At 49.7% G+C, this 18,514-nt stretch overlaps 2 protein-coding genes across 3 annotated transcripts in view; one reads left to right on the top strand and one right to left on the bottom strand.

Moving 5' to 3' along the window:
• The window catches only part of MTCH2 (mitochondrial carrier 2), a 28,119-nt gene extending 9,625 nt beyond the window's left edge, over positions 1 to 18,494 (bottom strand). Inside the window, exons 1-10 of the mRNA XM_077286690.1 lie at positions 18,339 to 18,494; positions 8,819 to 8,903; positions 8,400 to 8,506; positions 7,221 to 7,247; positions 6,824 to 6,877; positions 6,681 to 6,738; positions 6,460 to 6,511; positions 5,661 to 5,720; positions 4,543 to 4,636; positions 3,694 to 3,735 (exon numbers count right to left, since the gene is read on the bottom strand). Of these exons, the coding sequence (XP_077142805.1) occupies positions 3,694 to 3,735; positions 4,543 to 4,636; positions 5,661 to 5,720; positions 6,460 to 6,511; positions 6,681 to 6,738; positions 6,824 to 6,877; positions 7,221 to 7,247; positions 8,400 to 8,506; positions 8,819 to 8,903; positions 18,339 to 18,425 (666 nt within the window). The 5' untranslated portion in view covers positions 18,426 to 18,494. The remainder of the gene's footprint in view (positions 1 to 3,693; positions 3,736 to 4,542; positions 4,637 to 5,660; positions 5,721 to 6,459; positions 6,512 to 6,680; positions 6,739 to 6,823; positions 6,878 to 7,220; positions 7,248 to 8,399; positions 8,507 to 8,818; positions 8,904 to 18,338) is intronic.
• Positions 9,562 to 11,767, top strand: LOC143809540 (basic phospholipase A2 taipoxin alpha chain-like). Of its 2 annotated transcripts, none has more exons than XM_077292597.1 (2): positions 9,562 to 9,630; positions 10,989 to 11,767. In XM_077292597.1, exons 1-2 carry the CDS (start codon positions 9,605 to 9,607, stop codon positions 11,647 to 11,649), a joined length of 687 nt encoding a protein of 228 aa, XP_077148712.1. In that variant the 5' UTR covers positions 9,562 to 9,604; the 3' UTR covers positions 11,650 to 11,767. The 2 variants fall into 2 exon arrangements, with proteins under 2 accessions (XP_077148712.1, XP_077148711.1); XM_077292596.1 differs by lacking the exon at positions 9,562 to 9,630 and adding an exon at positions 10,387 to 10,432.
• Positions 18,495 to 18,514: the final 20 nt, after the last annotated feature.

The following is an 18,514-nucleotide window of genomic DNA, read 5'->3' as shown; positions in this document are numbered from 1 at the left end:
GGGGAGGTGCTAATTCCCATATTAAAGGCGGTCCTGGAGGAGGCTAAGATTAGGGAGTGTCTGCCTACATCCATGAGAGAGGCCATAATAGCGGTGATTCCTAAGGAGGGGAAAGACTTGGGGCAACCTGAGTCATATCGGCCAATCTCCTTGCTCACTATAGATGTCAAGATTCTGGCCAAGGTGTTGGCGATGAGGTTGACGAGTGTCATCTCCGGCCTGGTGCACCCAGACCAATCTGGCTTTATGCCTGATAGATCCACGGCGATCAACCTACGGAGGCTATTTATGAATCTGCAGCTTAGGTCTGATAACTGTGGCCAGAGAGTTATTGTATCTTTAGATGCCCATAAGGCGTTCCACAGTGTGGAATGGGGATATCTCTGGCAGGTGTTGCAATATATGGGGGTTTGGCTCGCGGTTTGAGTCCTGGATTCGGCTGCAGTATTCGCAGCCAATGGCCAGAGTCCGGGTGAATGGGGAGTTATCACAGACTATACAATTAGCTAGAGGGACAAGGCAGGGGTGTCCGCTCTCTCCTCTTTTGTTTGCTCTGGCCGTGGAGCCACTGGCTGCTAAACTTCGACAGTCTGACAAGGTGTCTGGGTTTAAATATGGGATGATTGAAGAGAGGGTGGCGTTGTATGCGGACGATATTCTATTGTTTCTGGCTGACCCGGTTGCTTCCTTGGGGGGGGGGGGAGGCTATTGGGATTATTGAAAGATTTGGCTCACTGTCCGGACTGACGATAAACTGGAGTAAGTCTATTTTGTTTAAAGTGGACGACGTAGGGGAGGAGGGGCGACTGAAGGTGGTCAGTCAATTTAAATATCTTGGGATATGGGTATCTATGCCGGTTACGGATTACATACATAGGAATCTGACTCCGATCTTAGGTGTTCTTAAGGCAAAAGTGGATGCTTGGGTTAAGCTGCATTTATCAGTGGTGGGCAGGGTGAATCTTATCAAAATGATTTTGATGCCGAAGATTCTGTATGTTCTCATAATGCGCCACTTTGGATACCGAGCAGGAAATTTCGGCAGATTAACTCCCTGTTCAGGAATTTGGTATGGGGGAGACAACATCCACGTATCAGACTGGAGACACTTCAGCGACCCAAGGAAGATGGGGGCTTGGCATTGCCTAACCCTGAAGTATATTTTCTTGCAGCCCAGAGTCAGCACTTAGGCTGGGTGCATGAAGGGTCGTCCGGGGCGGTACAGCAATTAATGGAAAAAGTGACAAAAAGAAGGCCAGCAGTACAATGTCTGGAGGATGGCTCCCTGGGGGCTTTGGGGAAATTGTATCCGACTATGTTATTGATATGTAAGCTGTGGGGTAGACTAAAACATATACGTGGGATTACGGGTCTGACCAGATTCTCCCCGCTATGGCATAATAATAATTTAAAGGAGTTTGTGGCAATGGGGGTACTACCAGAATGGCAGGCCAAGGGGATTCAATATGTCTATCAGATAATTGAGCAGGGAGAGTTGAAATCCTTTTCACAATTGCAGGTGGAATTTGATCTCGGGCCTGCGGGGGAATATCAATATTTGCAGATGAGACACGCATTTGGAGCTCAGAATAGGGACGGAGGCATCAGAATTCAAAGGGATATAGTGTTAGAGTATGTGTGTGGTGAAGGGACTACTGGGGGGGGGTTATTTCCACTCTTTATAAAGACTTGCTGCACACTTTCCTGTTAAGGTTTCCAATACTGGTGAGAGCTAAGTGGGAGAGGGATCTGGGCCCAATGGAGAATGAAACTTGGGAGTGGGTGCTGGAGTGGGTTCCACGGCTGTCTCTGAGCGAACCGAATAGGCTGTCACAGCTTTATGTAATACACACAGTATACAAATCTCCGAAGGTGTTATATAAGGCAGGCTTGCGTGATGATTCTGAGTGCCCAAGGTGTAAATCTACAGATGCAGATATATTTCATATGATGTGGACCTGTCCAAGACTGGCTGCTTTTTGGTTGGTAGTTTTGAGTGGAAGGAGCATACAGATGCACGGTGCCAAGGGACCCGATGGTGTGTATGTTGGGGTACGTGGATGAGATTGGAGTGGATAACAACCTGAAGACAGCTATTGCCAGATTGCTGTACATGGCCTGGAAGGTAATAGCGCGAAATTGGATTAAGGACGAGACGCCTTCAAGAAGAGAATTCCTCCAATATGTGAAGCAGGGCCTGAAACTGGAAAAGGGGTTTTATCAGAAAAGAGGGAAAATTGAAATGTTCGATAAACTGTGGTCTCCATGGCTTGCCATGGGATAGGTTTGTTATAGAGACCGGGTGAATCAAGACCCTGAATTGGTGAAAACATAACACGTGGCCTATGGTCCTAACTGAGGGGATAGTCATCCTATAGATTTGAGTGTGGAGCTATTAAACAAGGTGGGCTGTCTTATTGGGGGGGGGGGGGGATAAGTTGGGATTACAGGGTTCGTTTGGGGGGAAAACTTTGTACTGAAAACAAGAATGGAACATGTCAATTGTAATATTATTCTTAATAAAAATGTATTTGAGTTAAAAAAAAAAAAAAGTGTATCTTCATCTCATCAGACCAGAGAATCTTATTTCTCATAGTCTGGGAGTCCTTCATGTGTTGTTTACCAAACTCTATGCGGTTTCCATATGTCTTGCACTGAGGAGAGGCTTCCGTTGGGCCACTCTGCCATAAAGGCCCGACTGGTGGAGGGCTGCAGTCATACTTGACTTTGTGGAACTTTCTCCCATCTCCCTACTGCAACTCTGGAGCTCAGCCACAGTGATCTTTGGGTTCTTCTTTACCTCTCACCAAGGCTCTTCTCCCACGATTGCTCAGTTTGGCTGGACGGCCAGGTCTAGGAAGACTTCTGGTGGTCCCAAACTTCTTCCATTTAAGGATTATGGAGGCCACTGTGCTCTTAGGAACCTTGAGTACTGCAGAAATTCTGTTGTAACCTTGGCCAGATCTGTGCCTTGCCACCATTCTGTCTCTGAGCTCCTTGGCCAGTTTCTTTGGCATCATGATTCTCCTTTGCTCTGACATGCACTGTGAGGTCTTATATAGACAGGTGTGCGCCTTCCCAAATCAAGTCCTATCAGTTTAATTACACACAGCTGGCCTCCAATGAAGGAGCAGAACCATCTCAAGGAGGATCACAAGGAAATGTTCATGTTCAGCATGGGACTTAAATATGAGTGTCTGAGCAAAGGGGCTGAAGACTTATGACCATGGGATATTTCAGTTTTTCTTTTTTAATAAATATGCAGAAATGTCTACATTTCTGGTTTTTTTAGTCAAGATGGGGTGCAGAGAAAATGAGAAAAAAATGAACTTTTCTGAATTTACCAAATGGCTGCAATGAAACAAAGAGTGAAAAATTTAAAGGGGTCTGAATACTTTCCGTACCCACTGTATAGCGCTCCACACGGCCTTAGCGATGTATAAGCTCAGGATATATAGCGCTCCACACGGCGCCTTATTATATATATATATATATATATATATATATATATATATATATATATATATATATATATATATATATATATATATATATATATATATATATATATATATATATATATAGAGCTGTAGCGGTGAAGATTGGTAATACGCCGTTATTATAAAGCTCCCCGATAGCGAGATCTCAAGACGAAGAGCTCTGCCTCGTGGTGCACACCAGTATTACACTCACCCCAGTCACAGCCTGAGAGTAGCTCTTCATCTCACCCACCGCCTAGAAAAAAGAACAAATGAACATTAGTCATTACACAATTATACCAAACTCGATAAAACTGCCCCCATCTACGATTATACACCGTGCATAGGCAGAAAGTGCGAAATAGCTGATAATCAGTGGTGTGGGCAGGGTTATACACAGCTCACTATTCTGAGCACTGCAAAAACTGCAGCAAGCGACACATTGCTGGAATCAGGCTCTCTGCCCCTATATCATATTGCTCTGTGACGGGTGAGCAAAAAACATGATGAAAGATTCCCTTCAGAAGGTTAAATCATTGTAGTAGTTTTCATAGCACATATAAAACAAATTTGATTATTTTCTTTGGGAAAGAATTTCTTTTAATAATTTTTAATACTTTGTAAAACTTTTTTTAAATGACTATTTACCTTTTTTCAGTCCCCATAGGGAAGTGAACCACTTGTATAATATATTGCGATACTTCAGTATCACCTCTGATGCCCCAGCACAAACATGGCAGTGACGGTCTGTGCCAGGCTGCAATGTCGTCCCATCGCCATCCTGCAATCATGTTGTGGGGTCGATCGGTACCAGAATCGATGACCTCCTGGGATCGCGCCTCCTAAATGATGGCCATACAGCAGCAATTGGCATTGGCTCCAGTCGCTGCTGCTGGTGGCAGGTGCTGAATGGATACCGCCGGCGCCCACCGTGCATGGTGCGAGCTCCCTACATGCACCGTCCATGTACAGCACGGGTCAGACAGGCAATGCAATGTAAAATACTACACGGCTGCAGAAATCTTAGCGCCCGCTAGGCCTTGTGGAGGGGATATTACATTACCTGATTCTCTAGGGTGTACTTGTTGATCAGGAAGGCCACCATGTTGCAGATCCATAGGGACAGCACATCCCCGAGTAGCCGCGGCATCAGACCCCTGGAAGGAAGAGAAGACGTTTAGCATCGGTGATGTCTGAGCGCCGCCCATCACCAACCAACGCACAGGAATGCTGACTGCCTCCATCATCACTACTTCTTCGGACGCTCTCCCTCCACCCCCTCGGCAGCAGGGATCTGATGTTCTAAGGAAACTGCTTATAGTGCAATTCCCAAATCTTCCAGTTGCAGGAAGTCTGCGCCTGACATGAGTACAACGGCGGGTAAAATAGCCAAGAATATCAGTGTTTGAAAAATTTGGGTGAAAATGGCAAAAAGATTTCCACGGGGCTGCAGGTATGGGGAAGTCTGTGGATAATAATTTCCTGCTACTCCTGCTGCAAAGCCTGGGCAAATCACTGCGCCGCCCTCGCCAGTCCGGGCTTCCATCTATGACACCTTATTTATCAGCAGTCCTAGAGTCAGACCCTAAACAGGGTGGGCTTTCACAAGACCACAACCAGAAGCAGCGTCCCTGAAAGTACAGACATCTCCTCTACCACTGAGCAGCTATACTTACCCGGCCGGTGTGCCCGCCATTAGGACGAAGAGTAGGGGAGGAGGGAGAGGGATGAATATCAGCCAGGAGAGGGCGCCACACCCACTGGTGATCACAGGCACGAGAGCAGAAAAGGGAAGTTCACGGCACAACCATCCAGGATGGAGTCAAATTAGTACTTTATTAGAAAAAACTGATTAACATAAAAATAAAATCCTCAGGACCTGTCGCGTTTCTGGTACTATAGTGCGCGGGTAGATCGAAGTTCCCACTCACACGCGTCAGGTCCGGAGATTTTTATTTTTAATCATTTTTTTTCCAATAAAGAATTAATTTTACTGAATCCTGAATGGTTGTGTCAATAAACTTCCCTTTTCTGCTATTGTGGCAACCATTATTTTCTCATCATGAATGTACCGATGGCAGAGCTTAAGTATCCTGAATTTTGCATTCTACTTGTTGGTACACACAATCCCGGCCGGTGGTGGTGGACAACGTACACGGACACGATGAGAGAAGAACTTACGCAAAAAATCCCAAAATTCCTTCTTCTCTGTATATCGTCACGATGGAGCCAAATACCCCGCTGAAAAAGAGCAGCAGTCTGGGTCAGACAATCCAGGATTACACAGAAAGTCACAGGCGAGGTTTACACAGATACAGTCACAGGTGAAGTTTACACAGATACAGTCACAGGTGACGTCACCGCTCTGCTTTAGGGCCGGCGCTTACACAGTGCAGGGAAGCGGATGCCGGGGGACGCGACAGGCACCGAAATGTAAGTATGTACTGTTTGGTTTTTTTTACGTTTACGCTGGTAACCAGGCCCTGCGCTAAGTAACCCGATGTTTACCCTGGTTACCCGGGGACTTCGGCATCGTTGGTCGCTGGAGAGCTGTCTGACAGCTCTCCAGCGACCACACAACGACGCTGCAGCGATCGGCATCGTTGTCGATATCGCTGCAGCGTCGCTTAATGTGACGGTACCTTTACACAGATACAGTCACAGGCGAGGTTTACACAGATACAGTCACAGGCGAGGTTTACACAGATACAGTCACAGGTGAAGTTTACACAGATACAGCCACCGGAAAGGTTTACTAATCCAAGTAAACAAGAAGACTTTATACTGCGCATTTCACACACTTTTGGCTTATATATGTAATGCTGCGCGCCAACATTAAGCGCTCACTAATAGGTGGTGTAAACTACACAAATGTGTGGAGATGCGCCAAAGTCATCGCATGTCTATATATTACACAGGGTAACTCTGCCGGCGGACATGGAGGATGGATGTGATTTGTGGCACTATGGACGACACGTACTCATATTTGGTCTCTCTTCCAATGAACTGGACCATACATCGTAGCGTGATCACTGCAAATAAAAAGAATCAGAAATAGGCGACGGTCAGTCGGAGGCAGCAAGCAATGAATATTATCTCCCTGCACCAAAAGAGCGGCGATATTGCATGGGGGAAATGCGAAGAACCACACTGTAGACCCGGTTACGGGGTTAGTGGGTACGATCCATAAGTTTGACTTACCATGGAAGGGGTGAGTGATGACCGTAGCAGCAGAGCGGGCCACCATCTCCTGGGTGGTCTACAACACAGAAATCAGGGCCCGACATGTGACATCGCACGCTCTCCTGGCAATACGGCAGCTAGGACGGTAACGGGGCACTTACCTCTTTAATAACGTAATCCAGGGACGGGTTTTCTTTTTCTTTACTCGCTTCATCCTGGATGACGAATAAAGATGTAAATGTCTTTATAAATATTCATCAGCCCAAAAATGCTGGAACACTAATAATGACTTCAAATAAAGAGTGTCCCCTGATGATAATCTGCCGTCAGAGGGTCCCGCTGACGGGACCCCGATATCTGGGGAAGAGACTTGGTGCTAAGTGCGTGTTCTGTGCAGAAATACATGGACGCCCAATGTACGGACGAGCCCTTCAGAGAGGCGATCTGCCCTCTGCGTTAGCTAGTAGACTGGCTGGTAGACGAGGGCCCTGAATGGCGAGGTCAATCCCTTTAATAAAACCCCACATACAAACGCCTTGGGGAGAGTATAAATCTTACCTCCATCTGATTCTGATGCTGATAGCACTGAGGGAGGGAAAAAGAAAATCCATTAATTGGTCAAGGAAACAAAACCAGAGGAAAAAAAAAAAAAAAAAGGTTAAAACTTTTTTTTTTGGAGCCAGATATATTTTGGGTTTGCTCCGGCCCCTGTTATTAATGAGACATTCGTGTCTATGCGGCTGGAAAACCCTAAAAGACTCAAGTTATTGGTCACGGTCATAACATTACCACGGAGGACAAGTTATGATCCACCATGAGCCACGATCACAAGGGTCCCAGGCTCTGTGTATTGAAGACTCTGACATCTCCCCCTGCTCAGGACACGGCTTCAGAGGCCTCCTGGCTACAACAGCTGTCACTCAGAGTAAAGATTTAGGAAGTTTTCAAAGCGCTGGCGAACCCCTCCTATTAAGCGGACCCCTTTAATAAAGAGAACCTGATTCCAAGGGTGGGGGCACTTCAAGGGACCCCTCCCATAAGGGGGAAGTCCTGTAACAAGGGGAGCCCCCTCCCATAAGGGTGGGGAGGGGGCTCCTCCCAAAAGGGGGAGGGCTAACAACAAGGGGACCCCTCCCATCAGGGTGGGGAGAGGGTCTTCCAGGGGGCTCCTTCCAAAAGGGGTGGAGGGTAGGGAGGCCACATCCAGGGGACCCCCTCCCAAAAAAAAGGTGAGGCCACATCCAGGGGACCCCCTCCCAAAAAAAGGTGAGGCCACATCCAGGGGACCCCCTCCCAAAAAAAAAGGTGAGGCCACATCCAGGGGACCCCCTCCCCCCCCAAAAAAAGGTGAGGCCACATCCAGGGGACCCCCTCCCAAAAAAAATGTGAGACCACATCCAGGGGACCCCCTCCCAAAAAAAGGTGAGGCCACATGCAGGGGACCCCTCTTAAAAGGGCGAGAGATGGCATTCACAAACAGCGTCTGTCCAGTAGACATCGGTGGCTTTAGCAAGAGGGGTGAACTCCTGCTGCCCTCAGTCACGCCCGTAGTGCCCCATTGTTGGGCATGGTTGCACTTCTTCGCCCGGCGCCCATCTGTCCGTTTTGATTGGCGCAATGCAGCATCGATTATAGAGTTAGTGACATCGTATTCCTCATCAGTGCATCTACGCTATCCAGTGTCCAGAAGCGTTGACGTCACCAGTCTGACCCATTGCCAATGATAAAACCAGTTACCTGTAATACTCTGCTGTGCACCACCGTGCCCACCGCTCCGGCGCACAGTCGGGGGGTCAGGCCCTTGAAGAGTCCTCGCTTTCCATCAATTTTAATGATGTGTTTTGCTGCAAATACATAAATGAACAGATTACTGAGCATCTCCGGGTGAAAAGCAGAACAGACTCTACAGGCAGAAAGTAGGTAACATCCTCCAGAGCGGCATTCACAGTTCTGCTGGTACAAACAGCAGCCTGATTTCTATCCCTTCAGCTTCCATGCGGCAATGCTTGAGGGTCTATGCACAGACGGCGGGCAGAACGCAGCCGTAATAAATCCCCTATATGACGTGTGACACCGGCCGAACGTTAAATGACGCCGTACATGGGGTGATGTGAGCGCCGCCTGGAAGAGATGTCAGGAATACAGTGTGCACTCACCGTAGGCGAAGAATCCCGGCAGCTGGTACACCTGACGCCCAAAGAGGTTTCTGCCCAACGTTGGTGGCATTGGCTCGTGTCCCACCTACAATGCAAAAGCAGAAAAGTCTGAATCTGAAGAAAACCACAAACGATGGAAATCCCAACAACCCATATGGGCGGCTCGAAAGGCGATGGCGATCACAGCGGAGACCGCTCACCAGGCCGTCAGCTCGTCCTCCATACACATGCACGCTCAGATCGGCAAGGCGTGCATGTGCAATGAAGGAGCAAACATGAGGCCGTGCACGCTGCGCCTTACATCTGCAACCCAGGAGTGAACGGAGCACAAAGCGAGGCTCCAAGACACCGAGGATTCACATCTGATGTCTCCAAACCCAACTGTCCATGAACCGTGGCCAAAAGGAAGATAATTGATGGGTGGAAAAAACCCAAATGCGATATATTTAGTCCTGCCCTGAGTGCAGCAAGAGACTGCGAGCTCCAGAGTAACCCGTTCATGGAAAGGGCCGCAGTGCTCCAAAATAAGAAGCCCCCCGAAACCTGTGGGCATCGACCCGGGAACCTGCAGACGTAGAACGAGTGAGGGGTCACCGCAGACAGAATGGTGGCCGGATACCACCGCTGTGATCCCCGCACAACGGACACGGCGATGCAAGGGTTAAGGACGCTGCGCCCGCTCACCAGCACATGGGATATATAAAGGGGCAGAGAGTGACAGCGGCAGAGCCGAGCGAGAGCAACACGCAGGTGCGGAGCTATTATACGGTGTTATAAGGAGGGTGTATGGACAGACGAGCAGCGACACACAGGTGCGGAGCTATTATACGGTGTTATAAGGAGGGTGTATGGACAGACGAGCAGCGACACATAGGTGCGGAGCTATTATACGGTGTTATAAGGAGGGTGTATGGACAGACGAGCAGCGACACGCAGGTGCGGAGCTATTATACGGTGTTATAAGGAGGGTGTATGGACAGACGAGCAGCGACACATAGGTGCGGAGCTATTATACAGTGTTATAAGGAGGGTGTATGGACAGACGAGCAGCGACACGCAGATGCGGAGCTATTAGACGGTGTTATAAGGAGGGTGTATGGACAGACGAGCAGCGACACGCAGGTGTGGAGCTATTATACGGTGTTATAAGGAGGGTGTATGGACAGACGAGCAGCGACACATAGGTGCGGAGCTATTATACAGTGTTATAAGGAGGGTGTATGGACAGACGAGCAGCGACACGCAGGTGTGGAGCTATTAGACGGTGTTATAAGGAGGGTATATGGACAGACGAGCAGCGACACAGGTGCGGAACTATTATACGGTGTTATAAGGAGGGTGTATGGACAGACGAGCAGCGACACAGGTCCGGAGCTATTAGACGATGTTATAAGGAGGGTGTATGGACAGACGAGCAGCGACACCGGTCCGGAGCTATTAGACGATGTTATAAGGAGGGTGTATGGACAGACGAGCAGCGACACCGGTCCGGAGCTATTATACGGTGTTATAAGGAGGATGTATGGACAGACGAGCAGCGACACGCAGGTGTGGAGCTATTTATTATACGGTGTTATAAGGAGGGTGTATGGACAGACGAGCAGCGACACGCAGGTGTGGAGCTATTTATTATACGGTGTTATAAGGAGGGTGTATGGACAGACGAGCAGTGAGGGACGGGACAGCAGCAATACACGTTACTGTGTGCACGGGCCCTGTGCTTGTATTCCATGGGCTGATGGACTCCTCTAAAGTCAAGGTGCTGCCCCCCCCTATAAAAAAAAAAGGGGGGGGGGAATGCCAAATTACAGCGTATGAGAATTTGAGATGTGGAGAGTGGTGTGACAGGAGGAGGCCAGTAAGAGCCTTTAGGATCTGGAGCAAGAACCGATGATGGTTGTTCCTTATCACAGCAGAAGTTTGTTTCAGTGTAATGAGGCTCAAACATCTAGTTTCCCTTGTACCACCAGGCATACATGACCGCGTTGCATTTTTCGGCCTTTCCCCCGTAGTTTCCCTTCGGGATGCCAGTTATTATACACTGATCTGTAATTCTAACTCGTGGACGCTTCATGTTTCGCAATTTTTTATTTTTTTTTTAAACAAAATACAGAAATAAAAACACTACAAGAGAATGACACTAAGTAGAATAATGGCTGTGTCTCCGCAGAAGCCTCTGGCCTCGACCTGACATGTCCAAGCTGCTGCTCCTCCTCTTGGTCTACGCGTGTTACCTCCAGTACTGGACGTCCAGCACCGGCGCTCCGGCTCGTCAGAGACGCGGTGTGCTGGATCTAGTGGTGACCCTGTGGTGCTACAGAGAGCGGCTGAAGGTGCCCCTGCTGGGCATTAACCTGTACGGCTGTTACTGCGGCACAGGAGGGGCAGGGGCCGCAGTGGATGACGTGGACCGATGCTGCCTCCGCCACGACTGCTGTTACCGCTATTCCAGGCTTGACCTGCGGTGCCACGGGAGGGTAAAGTGGCAGCTCTACCAGTTCTCGTGCGGCACGGCGCACACACAATGCCATTCCTCCACGCTGTGCGGCCGGATGGCGTGCGAGTGCGACAAGCAGTTTGCAGAATGTCTGACCAAAGCGAAGCCGAAGAGGAGGCACTTCTTCTATAACAAGAAGGACATGTGCGTCGGCCCCCACGACGTCTGCCCAGAGCTTCACCACAACCTGACGGCCATATCAGAGAGGATCCAGAACCCGAACCCCACGGAGCTCGGCCCGGCCAAGAGCAGGAAAAAGAGATGGCGAAGACGGAAGAAGGTGGCCAAGGACGAAACGAGGAACGATGTGGGACGCTCGGCACTGTGGATATGAGATCCGGCCGCCTGCGGCAACACAATCATTTTATGTAAAGGGAACGCGACATAAAACATTTTCTCAACAATTAAAGAAATGTACTAATGTTTTATCTTTTAAAATATATATAATTTTAATAGTATAAAACACAAAAAATAAACTTAAGTTTTGATATTTTCCACATTTAAACACTAGTGTAGTTCTTGCTTGCCTTACGACTGCAGTAAAAGTGGGCAGGGTCTGCTCAAATGTGTGACATCACTTCCCCTTCTAGGCGTTTCCAAAAGGATGGGGAGGGGGGGGGGTAAGACATTTAGCATCACCGAGCTGAGACATCAGTGCTGACCATCGGGGAATACCGAGATGTGGACTCAGGACGCCGGCAGCCCATTCTGTTACTTGGTGCTGCTCGCCGTACCACACGCTGGGGTATTAGATACAGAGCGTATGACACATGATGGGATTAGATGCACGGCCCGGCAGACCACGATGCACAGGATGAGATTAGATGCACGGCCCAGCAACCCATGACACACGATGGGATTAGATGCACAGCCCAGCAGACCATGACGCACATGATGGGATTAGATGCACGGCCCAGCGGACCACAACGCACAGAATGAGATTAGATGCACAGCCCAGCAACCCACGACACACATGATGAGATTAGATGCACGGCCCAGCGGACCACAATGCACATGATGGGATTAGATGCACGGCCCACAGACCATGACGAACATGATGAAATTAGATGCACGGCCCACAGACCATGACGCACATGATGGGATTAGATGCACGGCCCAGCGGACCACAATGCACATGATGGGATTAGATGCACGGCCCACAGACCATGACACACATGATGGGATTAGATGCACGGCCCACAGACCATGACACACATGATGGGATTACAAGCACGACCCACAGACCATGACGCACATGATGGGATCAGATGCACGGCCCAGCGGACCATGACGCACATGATGGGATTAGATGCACGACCCACAGACCATGAAGCACATGATGGGATTAGATGCACGGCCCACAGACCATTACACACATGATGAGATTACATGCACGGCCCAGCGGTCCATGACGCACATGATGAGATTAGATGTACGGCCCAGCAGACCACGACGCACCTGATGGGATTAGATGCACGACCCATGACACACATGATGAGATTAGATGCACAGCCCACGACGCACATGATGGGTTTAGATGCACGACCCAGCGACCCATGACTCACATGATGGGATTAGATGCAAGACCCAGCGGTCCATGACACACCTGATGGGATTAGATGCACAGCCCACGACGCACATGATGGGATTAGATGCACGGCCCAGGAGCTGCTCCAGAGGGATGGGTGTAAACCTGTCTGCAACACTATTTCACGGCTAAAGGAGACCACCATGCATGTTTGCCCACCTCCCCATTCATTCTTCTGTCATATTTAGTGGAATAAGGCTGGAAGACCCCCGTTCTAGAGACAGGGGTCCTGCATCAGTTATTTATGGTGACTCCTGCAGACATGCCATTACTTCCCCTGAACGTGGCTCCTCTGGTTTTCCGTACTCGGGTGGGGCACATGGAGCTGCCGCGTGCTCTCCACCTTTACAATCACCACAGGAGTCTATGGTAAAGGTGAGATGGGAGGCAGGTAAACGGCAGACGGGGACTTCACCCCTGACCGCACTATGGACTATCACACAAGAGATAATCATTAGCTTGTTGGCTGCGTGACGCCACGAAGACCTGATCTGCAGCAATCTCCAGCGGAGGAGCCGGATGTGCCAGCTTCATGCGTTCACTGGCACCGACCCCAGCACCGCACCCCAGGAGCGCAGATCTGTGCACGTTCCACACCCAGCTCCTATACACACGGCCGAACCGCTCTGTATGCAGCAGAGGCCCTACAGTAGTAGCAGTCAGCGACCTCAGCAGCGCCCCCTATTCCCCCGATGTGGAAGTGAGAGGTGCAGGCTAAAAACCCTACAACAGGACCGTCACTGGTTTTTGTTACTTTACTACATATTCTGAAGCCAGATGTTGCAAAAACATTGATTTAAAATGCACCGATTCGAGTATAGAGCTCCAGTGCGGAACTACACGTCACCATGGAGACAGACTACCTGTGTAGTCAGATCCTGCTTTCCCTTCATTGCTGTGACTTGCAAACCTTTATGTTGGGGCTACACTGGGATCGTAACATTACTGTGAGATGCGGCATATAATGATTTTTTTTGACGTTTTGAAAGATGAAAACTAAGAGGGCAGCGTATTAGGGCACAGGCACGCTCAGGTCGGGAGCCGCGGCCAGTCCGTGCACTGTGGTCTGATTTATACAGCCGTCTGACAAGCAGAGTAACCCTAAGGCTATGTGCACACGATGCGGATTTTGCTGCGGATCCGTAGCAGTTTCCCATGAGTTTACACTACAATGTAAACCTATGGGAAACAGAAAACGCTGTGCACATGCTGCGGAAAAAAACGCGCGGAAACGCAGCGGTTTACATTCTGCAGCATGTCATTTCTTTCTGCGGATTCCGCAGCGGTTTTACAGCTGCTCAAATAGAAAACCGCAGGTGTAAAACCGCAGGTGTAAAACCGCAGTGAAATCCGCAGCGTTTTTGCCCTGCAGATTTATCAAATCCACTGCGGAAAAATCCGCAGAGGACCATTCTACGTGTGCACATAGCCTTAAAACTAAATAAAGTATTGACCCATAGGTAAGTACAAGATCCAAACCAAGCATCGAGCAATAAACAAGAATCTGGTCCTGTAGGAAGAAAACCTCAATATAACAAATAATATACGAAGTATAATAACATATCAGAGCTCATAAGCCATGAAACACAATCGTAATAATAAACTCTGTAATGGGGCAATAAGCACAAGAGATGTGAAGTGACTACAAGACAATAGGTATAGGAAGGAGCAGTAAGCTGAGGCAGAGACGGGTGGGAGAAAGCCTCACACGTTTCGCCACGAGAAAGGTGGCTTCATCAGGAATGACGTGAAGGCAGGTAAGAAAGTCCTTGATATATGCAAATAAGTTTCATCATTTTAAAGTTGAATGAAGATACAAGTCCATTGAGTACAACATAAAGTGTAACATGTTAATCCACAGGAAGGCAAACCCCCCGTGGGGCAAATGCCAATAGCCCCACAATAAGGGAAACATTCCTCCCCGACTCCACAGATGGCGATCAGACGAGATTCCTGGATCAACATCCATCACATAATCAGTGACTATAACAGGGAATATATCAAGAAAGGTAACCAGGCCCTTCTCTAATTAATTAGCTGCAGAGGCAGCTGCCTGGGGTGAAGCAGCTGCAGAGTCATGGACAGAGCCTTTGTACAAACAATGCAGATGTAAAGTTCGCTGTAAAGGTACCGTGACATTAAGCGACGCTGCAGCGATATAGACAACGATGCCGATCGCTGCAGCGTCGCTGTTTCGTCGTTGTGTGGTCACTGGAGAGCTGTCACACAGACAGCTCTCCAGCGACCAACGATGCCGAAGTCCCCGGGTAACCAGGGTAAACATCGGGTTACTAAGCGCAGGGCCGCGCTTAGTAACCCGATGTTTACCCTGGTTACCAGTGTAAATGTAAAAAAAAAAACAAACACTACATACTTACATTTCGGTGCCTGTCTCGTCCTCCGGCGTCCGCTTCCCTGCACTGTGTAAGCGCCGGCCCTAAAGCACAGCGGTGACGTCACCGCTGTGCTCTGCTTTACGGCCGGCACTGACACATTCAGTGCAGGAAGCTGAGCAGCAGCGCGGACGCCGGGGGACGTGAGAGACATCAGAAGGTGAGTATGTACTGTTTTTTTTTTTACTTTTACAATGGTAACCAGGGTAAATATCGGGTTACTAAGCGCGGCCCTGCGCTTAGTAACCCGATATTTACCCTGGTTACCATTGTAAAACATTGCTGGCATCGTTGCTTTTGCTGTCAAACACAACGATACACGCCGATCTGACGACCAAATAAAGTTCTGGCCTTCTAGCTCCGACCAGCGATATCACAGCAGGATCCAGATCGCTGCTGCGTGTCAAACACAACGATATCGCTATCCAGGACGCTGCAACGTCACGGATCGCTATCGTTGTTAAGTTGTTCAGTGTGAAGGTACCTTAGCATTCACCACACCTGCAGTTCACAATAGTGAAAATAGAAAGTTGACAGTAAAGTTATGTAACAAAAAAAAAAACACAAGAAAAAGATGGGTGCCGCATGGACCATAGAGAGACTGAACCAGACAATGATTGATGACCAGATGTCGAAAAAAATATAATAACCTCACAAATAAGTCTTAAAGTAATAAAATCAAAAAATGTAAAGTGCAAGCGTGACAAGTATATGAGTGAATGAAAAAAATATGAATTAAATATTTAGAAAATATATATTTTTTAGTTTGAAACATATTAGCCCATTACTTGCCAAATTAAAATTTTTACAAGTACGGATTTTTCAGAAAAGGGCATCCCAATATTCAATTAAAAATGACAGTGACATGATTTCCTATTTTGAAAACATTCATTTTACAAACACAACACAAAAAATTGGACCTAATTATAAAAATTATAAAATCTTAGTTGCTAGAAGCTATAGATTAGGCATCCCAAAAAAGGACATTGGTATATAATGGGTTAAATATATAAATATACACAGGTACCAGAATGCACAATATTATTATATGCAGCAAACACCACGAGAGCAGAAATACCCAAATCCCACGTAAATGTGAGCGATGCCGTGACGCCGCTTCCTTATGCCAATCCACTGAAGATAGGCAAAGAATAAATCAAGAAATGAAAAGTGAAATATCCAAACGCTTGTTATATAGGAAGGAAATACAAAACATAACCTGCAAGTAATATGCCAAAGACACGGGAGCAGAGAAGAAGGGGCAGAAACGTCTGATGGAAGTGGCCCCCGCAAGTATCACCACCGCACCTTCCTCAGGGGTCGTCCATCAGTTATCAGGTATGGAAGAAATATTGTGAGGAAACTTACATCAACATTGGAAACGCCGCCATATGTGTGGGAGATCTGGGGAAACAAGGTCTACAGCGCAGGCGCGGAAACGTAGAGACGGAAATGGTCGTACACTCCACAGAGGAGGACACACGTCACTGGGGTGAGCATCGCAAGAAGCAAACGTCAGGGGGTAACACACGACAGGGGGAACGGACCACCAGCACAGGATGCGAGAGCATGTCACAATGTCATTCATAGAGACTGAGCCAGACAATGACTGACGACCACATGTAGAAAAATGTAATATAAATATATACACCTGTATCAGAATGCGGAAATATACACAGCGACGAACAAGATTATATGCGGCAGAAATACCCAAAGCCCCCATAAATGTGAGTGACCGCAGTCCGCACACCTCCTCCTCCTCCCTTTATATCTGGCGCTTCCTCTTTCATTTTTTTTTTCTTCCTACTTTAAACCGAATGTAAATAAAATATAATAAAAATACAAATATCAGAAACAAGGAATAAAAGAAAAGACAAAATGTGGCGACGGCTCAAGGGCACCAGTACAGCGGGCACAGGGCGACGGCTCCCAGGCACAGGGCTCCAGAACACTGGGCACGGGGCGACAGTACACCGGGCGACGGCTCCCAGGCAGAGTGCTGCAGTACACCAGGCACAGTGCGACGGCTCCCAGGCACAGTGCGACGGCTCCCAGGCACAGTGCGACGGCTCCCAGGCACAGTGCGACGGCTCCCAGGCACAGTGCGACGGCTCCCAGGCACAGTGCGACGGCTCCCAGGCACAGTGCGACGGCTCCCAGGCACAGTGCGACGGCTCCCAGGCACAGTGCGACGGCTCCCAGGCACAGTGCTCCAGTACACCGGGCGACGGCTCCCAGGCACGGGGCGACAGTACACCGGGCGACGGCTCCCGGGCACGGGGCGACAGTACACCGGGCACGGGGCGACAGTACACCGGGCACGGGGCGACAGTACACCGGGCGACAGTACACCGGGCGACGGCTCCCAGGCACAGTGCTCCAGTACACCGGGCGACGGCTCCCAGGCACGGGGCGACAGTACACCGGGCGACGGCTCCCGGGCACGGGGCGACAGTACACCGGGCACGGGGCGACAGTACACCGGGCGACAGTACACCGGGCGACAGTACACCGGGCGACGGCTCCCAGGCACAGGGCTCCAGTACACTGGGCACGGGGCGACAGTACACCAGGCGACGGCTCCCAGGCACAGGGCTCCAGTACACCAGACACAGGGCTCCAGTACACCAGGCGACGGCTCCCAGGCACAGGGCTCCAGAACACCGGGCGACGGCTCCAGGGCACAGTGCTGCAGAACACCGGGCGACGGCTCCCAGGCACAGTGCTGCAGAACACCGGGCGACGGCTCCCAGGCACAGTGCTGCAGTACACCGGGCGACGGCTCCCAGGCACAGGGCTCCAGAACACCGGGCGACGGCTCCCAGGCACAGGGCTCCAGTACACCGGGCACAGGGCGACGGCTCCCAGGCACAGTGCTGCAGTACACCGGGCACAGGGCTCCCGCGCACCCCCGGGCACAGGGAGGAGGTGACAGCTCCCTCCAGTACCGGCCACCATGTGACAGCCCTTCTTCACCATTTCTGGCCTCCCCGCCCTCACAGGTGACGCTCCGGCCTCGGCTCCCCCGGGCTCCGCACTCACCTGCACCAGCATCTTCACGTACATCAGCGGGTGGGACAGGACGGTGAGGCCGGAGCCCAGCAGCAGCTGACTGCCCACATCCGCCATCTTGGATACGTCACGGAAGCCGGGTCGCAACGCCAAGGAGAAACCTTCACTACAGGCCGGAAGTGCAGGGGGAGCACGTGACCCGCGTC

The sequence above is a fragment of the Ranitomeya variabilis genome, chromosome 2, assembly GCF_051348905.1.
Source record: "Ranitomeya variabilis isolate aRanVar5 chromosome 2, aRanVar5.hap1, whole genome shotgun sequence".
Taxonomy (NCBI): Eukaryota; Metazoa; Chordata; class Amphibia; order Anura; family Dendrobatidae; genus Ranitomeya; species Ranitomeya variabilis.
This window is presented reverse-complemented; position numbering and strand designations above follow the sequence as displayed.

Bases quoted from the DNA above. Each gene is read 5' to 3' on its own strand.
- LOC143809540 (XM_077292597.1), top strand. From the start codon at position 9,605: ATGGACAGACGAGCAGCGACACACAG. The intron at 9,631-10,988 runs GTGCGGAGCTAT...GTGTCTCCGCAG, and splicing joins AGACGAGCAGCGACACACAG to AAGCCTCTGGCCTCGACCTG.